This window comes from Dipodomys ordii, unplaced genomic scaffold, assembly GCF_000151885.1.
Source record: "Dipodomys ordii isolate 6190 unplaced genomic scaffold, Dord_2.0 Scaffold162, whole genome shotgun sequence".
Classification (NCBI taxonomy): Eukaryota; Metazoa; Chordata; class Mammalia; order Rodentia; family Heteromyidae; genus Dipodomys; species Dipodomys ordii.
This window is the reverse complement of record NW_012267378.1, coordinates 1,459,174-1,478,611: the sequence shown is the minus strand read 5'-3', so window position 1 is coordinate 1,478,611 and position 19,438 is coordinate 1,459,174. Positions and strand designations below refer to the sequence as shown.

Sequence of the window (19,438 nt, the reverse complement as noted above, 5' to 3'; positions counted from 1 at the left end):
ATGCTTGGTAAGAAATGTACGCATTATCCTGCCCATGTAATTGTAACCCCTCTGTACAGTATGTTCACAAATAAAATAAAATTAAAAAAAAAGAAACATAGATCCCATAGATCCCTTATTTGCAATAACTAGTTTATGTCTGAGTCAAGCAGAAAAGGTCAGATAAGTTGATATTAGGGAAATGAACCCTAAGATATGCATTCAAATGTTTTTTTTCTTTCATGCGATTGTTTCTTACACATTTATAAGATTATTTTTTTGTTGCTTTGTATGTCCTTCCCCCACGGTGTATAACCCCTGCTTTCATTGTATTTTTTTAGTTCTCTTAAAACATAAAGATCTGATTTTTAACTTGCAGATGTATTTTTAGGAATGATTGATGTATAAAGACGGATCACACTCTTTCAGAATTGTCTATGAGGGTAGCTGGTAAAGGAAAAAGAAATATAAGAAATTTTAAAGTGATAATAATCTGAACATGTTTCTCTGTGGAGTGTGAGAATAGGTAAAGGTTTTAAGTTGTTGAGAAGAGGATAGTTAGTCAACAAACATTAGTCCTTGTAAAAGCAGGATGATAATGGATCCAGAGTAGGGATATAATGGGTTTCTACTTGAATAGAAGAAAGAAGGGGCACCTATTTGACTGAGTTGGAAGGAAGATGAAGATGATGGATTTGAAGGTAAAAAATATATTCATTTATATATAAAACAATAGTTTATTTTTTTTGAATGCCTACTGTGTTTCATTCTACTGTTTGGGGATATGTATTTCTTGTCACTAAAGAGGATAACATTCACCAAGCACTGGTGGCTCATACCTGTAATCCTAGTTACTCAGGAGGCTGATATCTGAGAATCACAGTTCAGAGCTTTTTTGTTTTTTGTTGTTTTTTTGGGGGTCTGGTCGTGGGGCCTGAACTCTGGGCCTGGGCGCTGTCCCTCAGCTCTTCAGCTCAAGGCTAGTGCTCTTCCACTTGAGCCACAGCGCCACTGCCAGCTTTTTTCATTTTGCTTATGTGGTGCTGAGGAATTGAACCCAGGGCCTCAGGCATGCAAGACAATGTTCTACCACTGAGCTACCTTCCCAGCCCCTGTTTTTTTTTAATATATATTTTATATTGTAAAGGTACTGTACAGAGGGGTTACAGTTAAATGAATAAGGTGATGAGTACATTTCCTATCGAGCATTGTTACCCCTACTTTGTTTTTCCCCATCATTCCTTCCCTCTCCACCCTCCCTAACTTTTCTCCTCCTCCAAAGTTATAAAGTTTGTTCAGAAGTTGTGTTATGGCTCAAGTGGTAGAGCACTCACCTTGAGCTGAAGAGCTGAGGGACAGCACCCAGCCCCAGAGTTCAAGCCTCACAACCAACAACAAAATGAAAAAAAAAAAAAAAAGAGGATAACATTCAGTGAAGCTGGGAACTTTTCTGCCTTAGAGCTATTCTTTTTTTTTTTTTTTTGTCAGTTGTGGGGCTTGAACTCTGGGCCTGGGCGCTGTCATGAGCTCTTTAGCTCAAGGTGAGTACTCTACCACTTGAGCCATAGCACCACTTCCAGTTTTCTAAGAAGTTTATTGGAGATAATTTCACAGACTTTCATGCCTGGGCTGGCTTTGAAGTGCAATCTTCAGATCTCAGCCTCCTGAGTGGCTAGGATTACAGGCGTGAGCCACCGGCGCTGGGCAAGCACCTGTATTTCTTTGAAGGTAGGATGTGAGATTCTCTGCAAAACATCTAAGTGTTAAGGAAATTGAAAAATCTGATGGGAGAAAATAAAAATGGCTTTCTTTTTTCTTTTTCTCTCTCTTTTTTTGTTGCTGAGGATTGAACCCAGGGTCTTACCTATGCTGATCATGCTCTGTCCTAAGCAGTACCCCAGACAAAATTATTGTTTTTAATAGGTAGATCACTAGACATCTCTTGTCTGTTAATATGATGCATTATTGTTGAACTGTGTCCCTCACTCTCAGGATTAATTGAAGATGTATTCATCTATGATTAGAATTGTACAGAGCTGTTGAATCTGAGAGGCAAAGCGAAAGTTATAAGGGATTATGGGAAGGGTATTGTTGAAATGAAACATCGTGGAAATGGAATGGGCCAGGGTGCAACTGAAGCACAGATAAAGTAGGAACAGAAGAAAGCAAGCAAGCTGGCATGATTAGGGTATATATGAGATGGCTATTTTTTAAAATTTATTAATATAGCCAGGAAGCAGTGGCTCATGCCTATCTTCCCAGGAAGCTGAGATATGAGGATCTTGGTTCAAACCTGGCTCAGGCAGGAAAGTCCATGAAACTCTTTATCGACAGTTAACTCCCGAAAAGCCAGAAATGGAGCTGTGGCTCAAATGGTAGAGTTCTAGCCTTGAGCTAAAAAAGCTCAGGGACAGCACCAGACCCTCAGTTTAACCCCAGGATTCATATACACAGACACACAAAATAGCTTGATATAATTATACAATACAGAGTAGAGTGTATTTCAACACATATCTATAGTGTATACATCACGATCAGGGTAATTACTGCTGGCTGTTTGGAGGTAGAGTTGCAGACTTTTCTACCTATCTTTGAACCACATTCTTCAGATTTTAGCCTCCTGGGTAGATAGCATTACAGAAGTCAGCCATTTATTCTTTCAGAACACTTGAGCTCTCCTCTCTTCTAGATTTTCATTATATAAAATTTTCACTGTAAAAGGGTTAATATACACTATAGTCTTTGTGTTGTGCAACACTAGACCTTATTCCTTCTAAAAGTATTTTAGGACCTGTTCTGCAGCTTTACCCTTTACCCTTCCCACTAGACTTTTTGGCTTCCATAAATCAGAAATCAGCTTGCACAGGCTTATTTTGTTTCTGGCTTATTTCACTTAAAATGCCCTCCAGTTTTATTTGCTGTAAATGACAATATTTGCTTATTACCTTTATGTCTGAATAATATTCCATTGTGTGTATGTGCTACATTTGCTTTACCTGTTTATCCATTGATGAGAACTTGGATTGATTATGTATCTTCGCTATTTTTAGTAGTGTCACAGTAAATATAACATGCAGGTGTCTTTGGGCTTATTGGATAACCACCCAGAGGTGTCATATGGTAGATTATTTTTTCATTTGTGTGTGTGTTTGTGCACACATGTGTATGCATGTGTGTGTGTATGTTTTTCTCTCTGTAGGTTATCTCTCTACTCTGTTTGCTTTGCTACAAAGCTTCTTAGTATGATACAGTTCCATTTATCTATTTTTGCTTTTTGTTTCCTATGGTGTTTTGGGGTTTGTTTTTTTCTTTTTTTGCTTATGTGGTGCTGAGGAATCGAACCCAGGACCTCAGGCATGCAAGGCAAGTGCTCTACCACTGAGCCACCTTCCCAGCCCTGGGGTTTGTGTTTTTGCTTTTTTTTTTTTTGGGTCCGGTCGTGGGCCCTGAACTCTGGGCCTGGGCGCTGTCCCTCAGCTCTTCAGCTCAAGGCTAGAGCTCTACCACTTGAGCTACAGCGCCACTTCCGGCTTTTTTCATTTTGCTTATGTGGTGCTGAGGAATTGAACCCAGGGCCTCAGGCATGCAAGGCAAGCGCTCTACCACTGAGCCATCTTCCCAGCCCCACTTTTTTTTTTTTTTGCTGGTCATGGGGCCAGAACTCTGGGCCTGGCCATTGTCCCTGAGCTATTCAGCTCAAGGCTAGCACTCTACCACAGCACCACTTTTGGGTTTTTCTGCTTATGTGGTGCTGAGGGCCTCATGCATGCAATGCAAGCACTCTACCACTGAGCCACCTTCCCAGCCCCATTTAAAATTTTATAATTAACATTTTTTTTGTGTGTATGTGAGTTTCATTAGTGCTTTGAAAATTTTTATTATAGAAGTCTTTCACTTCCTTGGTTGGATTTATTCCCAAGTATTTCATATCTTTTATGGCTATTGTGGATTGGGTTGTTTTCATGATGTTTTTCCCAAAAAGTTCATAATTCTTATAGTATAAAAATGCTGGTGAGCTGGGGCCGGTGGCTCACGCCTGTAATCCTAGCTACTCAGGAGGCAGAGATCTGAGGATCACGGTTCAAAGCCAGTCCAGGCAGGAAAGTCCGTGAGACTCTTATTTCCAATAAACCACTAGAAAACCAGAAGTGATGCTAGGGCTCAAACGGTAGAGCGCTCGCCTTGAGCTAAAGAGCTGAGGGATAGCACCCAAGCCCAGAGTTCAAGCCCCACAACCTACAAAAACAAACAAAATGCTGGTGATTTTTGCATTGTTAATTTTGTATCCTGCAACTTTACTGAATCTGTTTATCTATTCCAATAATCTTTTGGTGGAATCTTTTAGACAAGAGGTCAGGTATAACCTGATTATATGACACTGAATGATGACAGAAGATAAAATTAAGAAGGACTGTGAACTAGTTACCAAGGACATCAGTCGTGGATTTAAATAGAGGCTTCAAGATGATAGGGATGAGGGGAGAAGTGTTGCTACATGTTGTGTATTAAATTTGTCTCCATGAAGGCAGAAGAATGAAATTTGGTGTGTGGTCAATAGTTTCTACGAAAGTGACCAAACTCCTTTGGGAGGGATAACTGGGAACTTCCACTTGAAGGTAGGGCCAAACTTCAGAATAGCACAAAGGATTGAGGAAACATTTTCTGAAAAAGCTCAAGATGCAGGGAGATTAGCTCTGGTGTAGTGGACATCATCCTAGGACACAGTAGGATCAGTTGAGGAGGATGGATAGGAAGTGGGGGAATCACAGATCCGGAATTAGAATAGTACAAAAGACACATAACTAGAGAGATCTGAATTTTGTATAATAGGAATGACAGAGAAATTAGTTGGCCTCAAAATTTAAATGGATCTGTTGTTTACTACCTTCTTACTTGAGTTTTTGTAGTATTGGGTCCACCAGGAGGGAGACTAACCAAGATGGTGAGACTGGTTTATTGTGTTACTACACCATTGTATTGAACATCCATCCACATTTGTGTTTTCTATACATGTAATAATCACACTTTACCTTATCTTCATGTAAGCCAATGATGAGATTCTTGAGTGGAGAAAGGATTATTAACAGAATAGTAATGTTCCTGGAGAGATTTTCCTTAAGTTTGGCCTTTTTCTCTTAACACTTGGAGAAATGGTCATATAATCAGTTAATGTCTGCTTATTCTAGTTTCAAGTTCTTTTTATATGATAGAAAAATTTCTTTTATCATCAGTTCATATTTCAGTTAATACACTTGCATACCACCCATGGTATTTATTTACAAGTTCATAAGCTAAATCTAGCTTCTGCATACAAGGGAAAACTTATGTGTTCTTTGTCTCAACGCCAGCCTGACTTCACTTAACATAATTTTCTAGAGGTCTTTCCATTTCGTTATAAAGACAGAGTTCTTGAACACTTTCTACCCATCTATTAATCCTCAGAAAATGAGATTGATTTAATACAATTTATTCATAATGAGCTTTTTCAGGTTTCTTTCCTTTATGATCTTTTAATTGATTTCTTATAAGTCAGAGGTTTTATGTTGTTGGTGTTGTTGTTGTTTGTTAGTCGTGGGGCTTGAACTCTGGGCCCGGGCTCTGTCTCTTAGTTCTTCAGCTCAAGGCTAGTGCCTACTGCTTGATCCACAGTGCTACTTCCAGTTTTCTGAGTGGTTCATTGGAGATAAGAGTCTCATGGACTTTCCTGCCCAGGCTGGCTTTGAGCTGCAATCCTCCGATCTCAGCCTCTTGAGTAGCTAGGATTACAGGTGTGAGCCACTGGTGCCCAGCTAAGTCATAGGTTTTTATCAGTGAATAAACACCAAATTTTTTACTTTTTAAAAATCGGAGCAGCATTTGCCCAACGTGGTCTTTCCTAATCTCTCATGCTTCCTCTAACTATCAAAACTGGTTCTGAGATCACACCTGAATAGGTAGAATTTATTTGGTTTCTTGAGTTATAATTCTTTTTATCTTGGTGATGCAAATTCACTCATAAAAGACAACTTTCTTAAGTACTTTAGTTCTTGAGAAGGATAATAATTCATCCTCTCAGATGACAAGTATAGTCTTTGTCATATTGACAGTATTGCTTCTTTACCCCTTTTGGCCCCTTGCCTGCTTGTTTTTGGCAAACTTTGAAGAAAGCCTTAAATTGTGGTTAATTTTGATGTTTAAAAAAATTATTTTTTACTGCTAGAGAATTGAACGAACCCAGGGCCTTCCAGGTTTTTAGTTGTTGTCGTTATTTTCATTTTTTTTGGTGCCAGAAATGGGACTTGAACTTAGGGGGCTGAGTGTTGCCACTGAGATTTTTTTGCTAAAGGCTGGTGTTAGATCTACCACTTGACTCACAACTCACTTCTGGCTTTTTGGTAGTTATTTGAGATTAGAGCCTCAGACTTTCCTGCTGGAAACCTCTATCATCAGATCTCAGCCTCCTGAGTAGGATTACAGATGGGAGCCACCAGTGCCCACTCTTATGCATTTTAAAATCAATATACTTAAGCTTTCTTTGTAGTTAGTAAAAATCTTGGAGTATAACGTTTTTCAGATTTTGGGGAGCAGTCCTTTGCATTCCAAATGTACAAATTAATTCTCATCTAGGAACAAATTTCTCCCAGTTCATTTGCTTTTGGCCAATATCAGGAGTTGCTGAAAGTGTTTGAAGTGCCTAGTTTGTGACACTTAATGTTAATGTGTAACAACATTTGAATACTTATCAGCTTAATTAGGCTTAACTACATTATCTGACTTACATCTTGGGACACCTCTATGAGGTAAGTGATATAATTTTTATCCTCAAGGCCTTGAAGTTCATTGGTGAAGAAGTAGGATACAAACCTTGGACTTGTAGGAAAATTTTAATAGGTAAATATTTAGGATGCAAAATTATTTTAACACTTTCTTTGGTCTTTGGAGAACAAATGTTTATAAACATTGAAGTATATAAAGTATTTTTAATATTGCAGATCTAGAAATGGCCATTGCATACTGGAACTTAGTGCTTAATGGAAGATTTAAATTCTTAGACTTATGGAATAAATTTTTGTTGGTAAGTTCACCTTTTCTTTAGTTTCATACGTTGTGTTTAAAGATAAAACAACATTTTCAAGCATGATAAACTATCAGAACATCTGATATACAATGAGAAATTTGATTATTAGAATTCCAATCAGTTGTTTGCATTCTTGTATTTAGCATTGTCTGGTCTGTATTTTTTGCAGTTGTTTTAGGTTATTTAAATGTGTTCTTATTTCTTAAATAGGAACATCATAAACGATCAATACCAAAAGATACTTGGAATCTTCTTTTAGACTTCAGTACAATGATTGCCGATGACATGTCTAATTATGATGAAGAAGGTAATGAAATTTTTTTCCCTACCATTTTTTTTTTATAACCTGCCTTCCTATATCTTTTATTCCACACTCTTGAATTTTCTATCTACTTCTGTTTTCTTTGAGGTTGTACTTTTTGTTGTTGTTGTTGGTCATGGGGCCTGAACTCTAGGCCTGGGTGCCGTCCCCCAGCTCTTCAGTTCAAGGCTAGCGCTCTACCATTAGAGCCACAGTGCCACTTCTGGCTTTTTTCTGCTTATGTGGGGCTGAAGAATCAAACCCAGGGCCTTATGCATGCGAGAGAAGCACTCTACCACTGAGCCACCTTCCCAGCTCTGGAGTTATACTTTCTTCTCCTTAACTTTTATTTGTGTTACTTGTTAGTTTCTTACTCTTTTTCTCTCTTTTGGGGAAATATTGGGCTTAAACACGGAACCTTATGCATGCTAACTACATGCCTCTATACTCTTCAGGATTTATAAAATACCTTTATTGTTAGCAATATATTTCTATTACTTCCTTTCAGTTCCGTCCTATGGGGTACATGTTGCTTAGAAGTAGGGTGCTTATCTAGCATGACAACACCCTGGTTTTCATTCTTAGCACTGGAGGGGGGAAGACTCCAGGCAGTATTGTTTCATTAAAGCACAAATAATTGTATGTAAGTCCACTGACTGTCTAATTTGAAATGGCATTTCTGCTGCCTGGTATGATACCATTGACATTCAGTAAATCATCAACTAAATACTTCTGTTTCTTCATATATGCACAAAAACGATTCTCCACCCATTACTACCAGCACATGCACTTTTGTGGCTCTTGAAGTTGCGGTGATTTATATCGACTTCCTCTGTAGTCCCTTGGAGAACTGACAGGATGACTTTTTGAGATTATTAAATATGGAAATATTCTCTGAAAAATCTTTATGGGCTTCATTCCTAGAACCATTTGGGCTGGCCAGAGATGATAGTTCTTCTTCCCTTCTTCATTGTTGTGTATATATAGTCTTTACTAAAATGTGACAAAAATGTTGAATCCTTCCTGTGACTAATAATTGTATTTTCTGTTAGGATAGAGGGTTTACTTGTTATTGGGCAGTATTAGGGTTTGAATTGAGGGCCTCATGCCCATTAGCCAAATGCTTTATTGATTGAGCATACTCCCAAGCCCTCTGTTAGGTTTTTATATAAAGCTAGAAAACTTCCTAGCTTGTGTAATAGAGGTTTGGGGATAGGCATGTAGGTATATACAGACATGTATATACAGACTCACTTTAAAATCTTTTAGTAATTGTCATGAAGTAGGATAGAGTTTGACACTATCATTTGTAAGAGCAGCTTGTTTCTTCCTGCAACAGTGGCAGTGTGCCATCATGTCTTGGTTGTCCCTTAGGCTACCAGTTTATATTATTTGGCACTACTGAGATTTGAACTCTAGGTCTAGTGCTTGCTAGATAGGTGCTTTACTATATGAGCCATGCCTGTAGCCCTTCTGCCAGTTTTGACCAAATCATATTTCCATTGCCTGTCATTGGTTACTTTTAGAAAACTATAGTACTGTATTGATTGATTACCAGGAGTTATTTTCATCATTCAAGTAATATGAATACATAACATATTTGGTGTAGAAACTATCAATACTGAGTTTTGAAAGACTTCTCATTGGGAATAGGTAAGAATGATATCTGAAAAAACTAGGCACTGGTGGCTCATGCCTGCTATAATCCTATTACTCAGGAGGCTGAGATCTAAGAATCATGGTTCAAAGCTAGTCCTGGCTGGCTAATTAATCACAGAAAGGACTTGAAGTGGAGCCATGTCTCAAGTGGAAGAGTGCTAACCTTGAGCAAAAGGAGCTCAGGGCCAGTGTCCAGGCCCAGAGTTCAAGCCCTAGGAATGGCCAAAAAAAGAAAAAGAAAAAAGAATGATATCTGAGGAAGGAATTTGTAAAAGCCCCAAACGACTCTATTAAAAGACTAGCCCTATCTCTACTTTTTTTCTTCCATTTTTCCCACATTTTTTTCTTTGTTCCAGGAGCATGGCCTGTTCTTATTGATGACTTTGTGGAATTTGCACGCCCTCAAATTGCTGGGACAAAAAGTACAACAGTGTAGCACTAAAGGAACCTTCTAGAATGTACATAGTCTGTACAATAAATACAACGGAAAATTGCACAGTCAATTTCTGCTGGCTGGACTGAACTGAAGATCAATCCTCATATTCAAACTGAGGGTTGAGACAAATCTTTAAGGATACATCTTGGACCATATCGTATTTCATTCTCCTAATGGTGGTTTGGGCTTGTCTTCTAGTCTGGGCCGCTCTAAACATTTATAATTCCAACATTGTGGATTTCATCTTATATCTGTGGACCATCCTAGTTTGTTTTCCCATAAGTCTTAGAAGCTTTATGGTGATTATTTTGAGGTTTTCATTCTTGCATAAAGCACAATGCTGTCTTCATCAGAAAAGTTTGGCATAAGAATTAAACATAATGAACATCACAAACAATTTATAAAAACTTCTTAAATATATGCTTTGGGCTAGTTGCAAAGACTATGCTGATAGCACTTCCAGTGAGAGTGATATATTTAAGTGTACTGAATCTGGAATGGTGTTTTTGTTTGGGGGGGGGATTTAATTTTTTCCTGGCAAATCACATGTATCATTGATATGAGTAGAATATCTGATGAAAGAAATGTCAAAACGAGAAAATTTTTTAGGATACTTGGTGCCTATCCAAAAGATGTATTGTGTTTTAGACTCTTGATTCCGAAAAGGTTCCACAGAACTGGTCTGCACTTACCTTTACCTAGGTGGTCCTACAGGGAGCTTTTATTTAGAAAACATCTGCATAATGCTAGATCACACTCTGGTCTACATTATGCATTATGTAATTGGATTTCATTATGCTTTTGAAATACTATATGCATACCAGATACGTTAAACTATTTAATTTGTTTTGAATGTTTTGGATTGCTCCACAATACAATGTTCTAAATTTAGGCATGAGGGTTTATTTTTTGCTTTTTCCTTCTTTTTGGTCATCGCACTATGGAATACAAATGAAATTCTCTTAATTTATAAGAAGATAGTAGGAATTAAATTTTGGAAATGGTTGTGATGAGCCATGAAGTTCAATCTTTATAATATAGGTACTGCTCTTTCAGACAAGTAGTCCATTTTTGATGACTTGTTATTTTGTTGAAATTGCTTTAACTTCTAAATCACTGTGGTTGCCAAATATTTAAAAACTTCAAGAGCAAAGATTTTCAACCATCCATATACTTTATGCAGAATACCAATCTGGCTTTTATTTTTGTAAATTATTTAAACTTTTTTTTTGTTTCTTTCAAATTAGCTCAGTTTTCACATTAAAGCAGTATGCTCTCTTGTATTTATTTTGCTCGTTACAAGGCCCATGCACTGCTTTCCTGCTGAAAACACCCATTTGTGTTTACCTACATGTGAAGGCTTTAATTACTTTCTTAAATGTTTTGATAAGGCAAGTTAAAGATGATGAGCTTAAATTTTAGATGACCATGGCCATTATAGTAGAAAAAGATTTTCCTTGGTGTATCTTGGTACTGACAGTCTAGTATTGATATTAACAAAAGATGTACTTCAGAGTAGCAGTGCATTTTATACAAGAATATGTGTTTAAGAAACAGTGACATACTAAAACTTGGATTTACTGATTTGAAATTGATTAGAAGTCTCATCCGCCTAGATATTATGTTAATATTCCAGTTATAACTTCAAGGATACAGTTCTACCAAGAGAAAAATTTGAAAATTTTATTTGGTGAAAGGAATTATTAGAAAAAGCAAAAAAGAAGAATCCTGCTGTTTTCTTGATTTCATTGTAACTATGAAGAAGAACTTCAATTATGAAAAAAAATTCAAGAGATATTTTACTGTATTGTTTCCTGTCTTGAAGATTTTGAATTATGATATTGTTTTCAGATTATTCAAGTATGCTGTGTTTTGAAATGAGATTTCATTAACTTTTTTTCGACAATATAATTTTTTTCCATAAAAATTGGATATTGGTTGTGTGGCCTAGTGCCTTGAGTTTTACAAATATTTCCTTTTAAATGCAAGACCTTTTCAACAAAATAGTGTTTGTCATCAGTATGGTACTAAACATTTATAATTACTGTGTAATTATAAACAAAAATACATAAAGCTTTGAATATAATTATGTAGCATAAAAGTTAAGGTTGTTCACTATGATGGCATCTTAGAATTAAAACTATTACTAGGGCTGAAAAGAGAAAACTGATTTAATATGGTGTGATTATTCTGAGGATAAATGGTTATGGATAATGTTTTGTACTGAAAAAAGCTTACACATATGATTCTGTGTGTGTGTGTGTGTGTGTGTGCGTGTGCGTGCATGCGCGCATGTGTGCGCGTCTAAGAGAAAGACACACACTCGACTTGAATGCTTTAATTCGCAAGCATTTCAGTCTTCATTCTGGTCAACTTCCCATGCTGATCTCTGTTTCAAACTGAACCACAGGTACAGTTTCCTTTTTTGCCAAATGTCAGAACAAGTACCCATTTTAAAATGTAATGCTTTTTAAATAGTAAAATGTATAAAATTAGAAGTACCCACATATAAAAATATTTGAGATCAAGGTTATCTTTAGTGAATATCACCTGCATATATCTGTAAGTTCAACTGTGTTTCTTAAGATCCCTGTCATATTACCAACAGAGGCAATAAAAGCTTCAGTAAAATTGCCATGATCTTTTACATATTATTTCAGTGTATTAGTTTTATAAAAACTAAAGCATACCTGAAAACTTTCCCAGGAAGAATTAAGTACTCATGGAAAGAGTTTTGTAAGATTTTGGGGAGAAAAGATCTGCCAAATCCTGTTTACTACATTTGAAATGTTTACAACTATACTGGGCTGCTTTACTTAATTAACACCACTGTAGTTGTGTAATATGGCATTGTAAGTATATGTCCTTATTAGACTTTTAAAAAGACAAAGTAAATTAACAAACATGGGAAATATTTTAAATATCTTTTCTGGAGAATTCTTATTTATGGAAGGTATACTATTTTCCTCAAAGATTTAAGTGAAGTGTTATTTATTTTTTATTTTATGATAATCAAATTTGAGTAGTTATAGCTAGTTTAATGTACACTCTACTTAGATTCTTATACATGTTACTATTAAGATCACAGATTGTAAACTTGTAATTTTTACATATGAATGACAGAAGAACATTAGACAACATTTTAGGATAAAAAAGGACAGTGGTGCTGGGGAAATTCATTATGGTTCACAAAGTATGCCTTTGTAAAATTGAATCAACACTTAACAAGAATTAATTTATGTAGTTATAAATGTTGAACTGTGTATACTTAATAGGAACTACCTTGGCACCTCAACAGTTTTCTTTAAATGTTACCTTATACTTTTAATAATACGATTTATATTGAATACTTAGATGTTTTGATAAAATTTTATCAAATTTGATAATGTAATGTTTTCAAATGTGAATTATTTAACATATCTTAAGAGGACACAAAACGTGAATTGTGATTTCTATATAATGTGACAAATAGGGTTCAAATTATAGCTCATCATTTAATTGATTATAAACTTGAGTATATTTCTGAACTCTTTATTGCCTCCATTTTTGCAAACATAGCAGTAATTTTTATTTCATAGGTAGGTAGTTAAGGGCATTTGCCCTGACACTTTTACCTTTGATTCTTAGGGTCAAAGGGGGGAAAAGTTTTTTAGTTAATTGTGAGAATTCCTGATAGTACCAATGTCTTTTTCCAGGGTTATCCTTACCTTTTGCTTTTTTGGTTGAATATGTGCTTTATTTTTATACCTGATTTTGGAGGCAGAAATATTCTTTAAACTTATAAAAACAAGTGTTTTTTTTGTACTGCCTGTGACCAACTCATTTATGTGACAATTTTTTATTACTCTCAGTGGAAAGTTAATGTGGCTTTTGACTTGTTTCATTCATTTTTTCTTTTCTAAAAAAATTGTCATAAGGAAATTATGATAAAAGGTGCACAGCATTTGTAGCAAATGGGATTTCTAAAAAGGTATATCTGTGGAGTTTTAAATGAAAATTAAAGGGAATCATTTTGTAGTTACTCCTTTTTAAATAGAAATTTGAAAATATTTTTAATTTATGTGTATCTAAAAGATTTATTCTCTTACAAGTATTGCTTATTTTATCTATTGTAGGTTAGTAGTGTTTCGTATAAAACTTGATTTGGGTTGTTTTGGTTTTCGTTTGGTTCTTTGGGGGTGTAGGGTGGGCAGGCAATGATGTATTTTGCTATGTATCTCTGATGACAGGCTTGTGATCTGCCTACCTTGTACCTCCTGTGTGCTGAGATTATAGGTGTGTACCACAGTGCTCAACTTGGTTGTTGTTTTTTTGTTTGTTTTTGTTTTGTTGTTCCAGTCCTGGGGCTTGAACTCAGGACCTGGATGCTGTCCCTGAGCTTTTTGTGTTCTACCACTTAGGCTACAGCTTCACTTCCATCTTTTTGGTGGTTAATTGGGGATAAGAGGACTCTTCAAACCAGTCTTCAGATCTCAGCCTCTTGAGTAGCTGGAATTAGAAATGTAAGCCACCAGTCCCTGGCTGTTATTTTTATTTTCTATTTTTTGTGCCAGTCCTGAGACTTGAATTTGGGGCCTGGGCACTGCCCCTGAACTTTTGTGCTCAGTGCTTGTGCTCTACCACTTGAGCCACAGTTCCACTTCTGGGTTTTTGGTTAATTGGAGATAGTGTCATGGACTTTCCTGCTTACGCTGTGTTTGATCTCAGCCTCCCTAAGTAGCCAGGATTACAAGTGTAAGGCACTGGCAGTGGGCTTGATTTTTTTTAATAATTAAGGGAAAAAAAGTAGGTAATGGCTGAGGGAACATCACCTCTCTGGAAAATCAGTGTACTAGAAATATGATACTGATATTAAAACTAGCTTTGAAAAGAACAATCTAAAGAAGAGAAGAATTTTGAACCTAAGCAGTGAAAATAAGTCATAATTTGAAACAGTGGAATGTTTGAAACATCTAGAGCATTATGTGAGTGGTCTAATGAGCAAGTAAAGGGAGAAGGAAGGAAAGAGTAAATACCTTTATATTAAGTATATATTAAATCCATGTTAAAGATTAATATTAAAAGTTTTATTTCACATTATGAAGTATTCTGAGAAGACACTGCGTCTAGTGGTAAATTTGGGAATAGTAAATGAGGTTTACAACAAAAATGTTTTAGGGCATAAACAATCAGATGACCAAGAGGCAGTACTAATGTCACAGTGGTTCAGCGCAGATTTATTTTAGAAGCTTTCACAGAGATAGCATGTTTAGTTTCCAAGAAAATGCTAATGCTGTCAGCCCCACTAGTGTTGTTCTACTTTAGTATTGAAATAATAGGAATGAACGGGCTTTTATTCCTAAGATTTTGGGGGGGGGTAGCGGGGGAGGTGTTGGTATAGGTCCTGGTACTTGCACTCAGGACCTGGGTACCTTCCCTGAGCTGCTCTTTGCTCAAGTCTAGTTCTCCACTTGAGCCAAAATGCCACTTCTGGCTTTTTCTGAGAAGTTTATTGGAGATATGACTGTCACAGACTTTCTTGCTGGCTTCAAATCATGATCCTCAGATCTTAGCATTCCAGTAGCTAGGATTGCAGACATGAACCACTAGTGCCTGGCAATTCCTAAGACTTCATTACAATATTAAAACAACCACCAAAACACAGCTTTGGTGCTGGGGGTGTAGCTCAGTGGTGGAGCTTGTGTTAGGTTAAACAAGTCCCTGGGTTCAGTCCTCAGCACCGACCCCAGCTCCTTTTAAGTATAATCTATGCACCCTAAAATTCAGCTACTAGCAATGTGCATTTCAAGTTTTAGCAAATTCATAGAATATTTTTTTAAATCATCCAGTTTTAGAACACTTTCATCAGACAAGATAAGTTCCCTTTATTTCTCTGCAGTTCACTTTTTTTTTTTTTTTTGGGTCCGGTCATGGGGCCTGAACTCTGAATCTGGGCATTATCCCTCAGCACTTCAGCTCAAGGCTAGCGCTCTACCAGTTGAGCCACAGCGCCACTTCCGGCCTTTTTCTTCTTTTTGCTTATGTGGTGCTGGGGAATTGAACCCAGGGCCTCATGCATGCAAGGCAACCGCTCTACCACTGAGCCACCTTCCCAGCCCCTTCACTTTTTAAAAAAATTAATTGTTGCAAAGGTGATGTACAGAGGGGTTACAGTTCATCAGGTAATGAGTACATTTTCCACAGTTCACTTTTGCTCCTTTGCCCAGCCTCGGGCACTCAACTGGTAAGTCTTTCTGCATAAATCTTAACTATAAATTCCACCTGAGTAGTAATAAATTCCACCACACAATTTGTAGTGTTCCACGTTGTTCCCTGCTGTGTTACGTTTTATCTAGGTAATACCACTGTGTTCCATTATCGCTTCATTCCATTATGAACAATGACAGCATCAATGTTCACGTACATGTCTGTGAAGATACTTTATCTCTTGCACATATTGCCAGTACAGAATTATTGGGTTGTGTAGCAAATTTAATTTTTTTAAAAACGTTTCCAAAATTGCTGTACCATTTAGACACATTTCTACTATAGCACAGAACGGTTTTTTCTCACGCCTGGGACAGGATTTTATTACTTCTCTTCTGGTGACCTGCTATACCAGTTTATACCATGCTGTCTTAACCTATATACATGAGGGATGTACAATTTGGGTGAGTTTCAGATGGGGATTGCTGTAACTTAAGGTAAAGTATATGGACACCTACTTCCTTCAAGGTGGTATTTTTATTAGGTAGTTATTCCAAGGACCCTCAGTGGTCTTGGAGGAGATGTAAAGTTTGGAGTGTTGCTGGTGGCTGGTGCTCTGACCACTACTGTACACTACTGTGTGTTTTACAGCTGTCCACTTAGTCAGTGGCTGGGGTCATTAACACTGCACTGACGATTACAATCTCCCTGTTTTCCACATCTTCCACTTCTGAGATAACTTTGGGAATGGAGTATCCTTAAAAAGGTTATTCACTTGTAGCTATCAATATTCTTATACAGGTATGGCCCAAACAACCTTCAGTGCTTGCTTAAAAACCATTATAAAAAGCTGGGTACTGGTGGTTCACACCTTGATCCTAGCTACTAAGGAAGCTGCGATCTGAGGATTGCAGTTTGAAGCCAGCCTGGGCAGAAAAGTCCCTGTGAGACTGATCTCCAGTTAATCATGGGAAAAGCCAGAAGTGGTGCTGTGACAAGTGGTAGAGCACTAGCTTTTAGTACAGAGAGCATAGGAACAGTGCCCTGGCCAAGTTCAAGCCCCACAATTGACAACAAAACAAAAAAACTAATTACATGTATTCATACAGTGGGGTGGTTTAAAAAAATTTAATAGGAAGTGGCACTGTGGCTCAAGTGGTAGAGTGCTTGCCTTGAGCTGAAGAGCTGAGGAATAGCACCCAGGCCCAGGGTTCAAGCCCCATAACTGACAAAAAAAATTTTTTGGACAGTATAATGAACCAATATCAGCATGCTTCGCATGGCCGGTCTTCTCTATATGCCATCGCTCTTTTGGACCTTATTTTGAAGCAAGTCTCAACAGATCATTTAATTTGTAAGTATTATAATGATTTTTAAATATAACCATAATTCTGTTTTTCTATGTAAATACAATTTCTTAGTGTTAGTAACTAGTCAGTATACACTTACCCTGAAGTTCATCAGAATTCAAGAAAGTCCATAGGTTACATCATACGTCTTTAGTCTAAACTTGAGGATCCTTAAACCTCTTGGAATTGATTTGAGAAAGCAGTTAAAGAAGTATAATTAGGTCAACTAGATTGATTGCTTGTACTGGGTCCCTGATTTGTTTGCCTGCCTTGCTCACTTGGGTGCTTTGTCACTTAAGCCATGCCTCCAGCCCTGCATATTGCTGATTATTTTCGAGATGGAGTCTCTGACTCTTCTGCACAGGCTGACTTTGAATTGTTAGCTTCTTAGGTCTCAGCCTCCTAAGTAACCCAGCTTGTCAACAGACATAAAACACAATGTTGAATTTAGAATATATTAAAGAGCTATTAAATCTTAGTAAAAGGACAGCTCAGCCGGGCACTGGTGGCTCACGCCTGTAATCCTAGCTACTCAGGAGGCTGAGATCTGAGGATCGCGGTTCAAAGCCAGCCCAGGCAGGAAAGACCGTGAGACTCCTATCTCCAATAAACCACCAAAAAACCGGAAGTGGCTCTGTAGCTCAAGTGGTAGAGCGCTCGCCTTGAGCTGAAGAGCTGAGGGACAGCGCCCAGGCCCAGAGTTCAAGCCCCACGACCGACAAAAAAAAAAAAAAAAAGGACAGCTCAATTTACAATTACGCAAAATATTTGAATAGACACTAAAATACACAAATGACCAAAGTATGTGAAAAGATGTTCAGTACTGTTAGTCATTAGGGAAATGCAAATAAAAATGATGATATATCTTGACCTCTGAGACTGCTTTAATCATGAAGATGGGCAATAGCTGAGCATATAAGTCAGGGTAGAGTGCCTGCCTTGCATACTTGGTGTCCTAGGTTTGACCTCCAGCAGTTCCCCCCCCCCCCCCCCCCAAAAAAGGAAGAAAAGATGGACAGTAGAAACTGAGGATGTGGTTAAAAAATTATAATTGTTGGTAGGATTGTAATCTGATGCAGCTGCTTGGGAAAACAATTTGTTCCTGGCAAAACATGGGAATTAGCATGTGACCCTGAAGTTTTACTTGGTATAAACTCAAGAAAATTGAAAATGTATTTACAAAAATATAAATATAGCATTACATAGAATATGGAAAAAGTAAAAACTGCAAATATTAATGTGACAAGATTATGGAATAGAAATTGGCAATGAAAAGGAAGTATTAAGATTCTCTGGCTGGGCTGGGAAAGTGGCTCAGTTGTAGAGCGCTTGCCTTGCATGCATGAGGCCCTGGGTTCGATTCCCCAGCACCACATAAGCAAAAAGAAAAACAAAACCGGGAGTGGCACTGTGGCTCAGGTGGTAGAGCGCTAGCCTTGAGCTGAAGAGCTAAGGGACAGCGCCCAGGCACAGAGTTCAGGCCCCACGACCGGACCCCCCCAAAAAAAATTCTATGGCATGGATAATCCCTGAAAACATACTTGTGAAAAACCAGTCACTAGGGTACATCCTGTATGATCTCATTTACGTGGTATTTGACAGACAAAGCTAATAAGGCTTGGTGGCTGGCCTGGGTAGTGGCAAATGGGGAATAACTTTCTTTTTATGATAATATGATAATGAAATTGTGACAGTGGCAGATGCTAAAAATGGTAAAAACTAAGGTTATAAGGCAACCTTAATGGTATATGAACTATAAGGTTTTTTGTTTTGTTTTTAGAATACAGTGATAATGGCATTTTATAAATGTATCAGGAAAATAATGTTTTCTAATCCCATCTGATTTTAGAAACAATTCTGATGATCCATAGCATTGTTGCACTATTGCATGCACACGTGGCTCAAATTTTCCCTTTTAAAAAAGAAGAATTGCACCTTCAGCATCTTTGATGAAAGCAACTTGGTAAATGACTAAAATAGGGAATCCATCAGGACTTGAAGGTAAAAGTATACTTGGGTTATATCTGGAGAGAATGTGGGAATATGGTTTCCGACTGAAGCTTAGGGGTTGCTCAGCTTATTTTGGGTTCTCAGTGTTGTCCCTCTACTAGTATCAAGGAAGACTAGTTGGTAGTTTCTGGGTACCTTTTTTTTTTTTCCTTTAGTGCCTGGGCTGGCTTTGAACCATGCTTCTCAGATCTACGCCTCCTGAGTTATATTATTACAGGCATGAGCCATCAGCACTGGGCTTGGGTAGTTTTCCTATCAGTGGAAAATAATGACTGATGTTAATGCCCTACCCAAAGAAGTCTGTTCTGATAGTTCTTCTGAAGACTTTCCTGCTCTGGCTTCGAACTGTGAACCTCAGATCTCAGCTTCCTGAGTAGCTAGGATTACAGGTGTGAGCCACCGGCACCCAGCTTCTCTCATCTTTTATTAGCACTTGGACTTCATGCAAAGGAAAAGGTATT

General features: G+C 37.5%; 1 protein-coding gene across 2 annotated transcripts in view; it reads left to right on the top strand.

The window, feature by feature from the left end:
• Window positions 1–13,722, top strand: part of Dcun1d1 (DCN1, defective in cullin neddylation 1, domain containing 1) — a 42,007-nt gene extending 28,285 nt beyond the window's left edge. For both annotated transcript variants that reach the window (XM_013033058.1, XM_013033059.1), the window contains exons 6-8: window positions 6,951–7,033; window positions 7,247–7,343; window positions 9,353–13,722. In XM_013033058.1, coding sequence (XP_012888512.1) covers window positions 6,951–7,033; window positions 7,247–7,343; window positions 9,353–9,432 — 260 coding nt within the window. In that variant the 3' untranslated portion in view covers window positions 9,433–13,722. The remainder of the gene's footprint in view (window positions 1–6,950; window positions 7,034–7,246; window positions 7,344–9,352) is intronic.
• The last annotated feature ends 5,716 nt before the right edge of the window (window positions 13,723–19,438 follow it).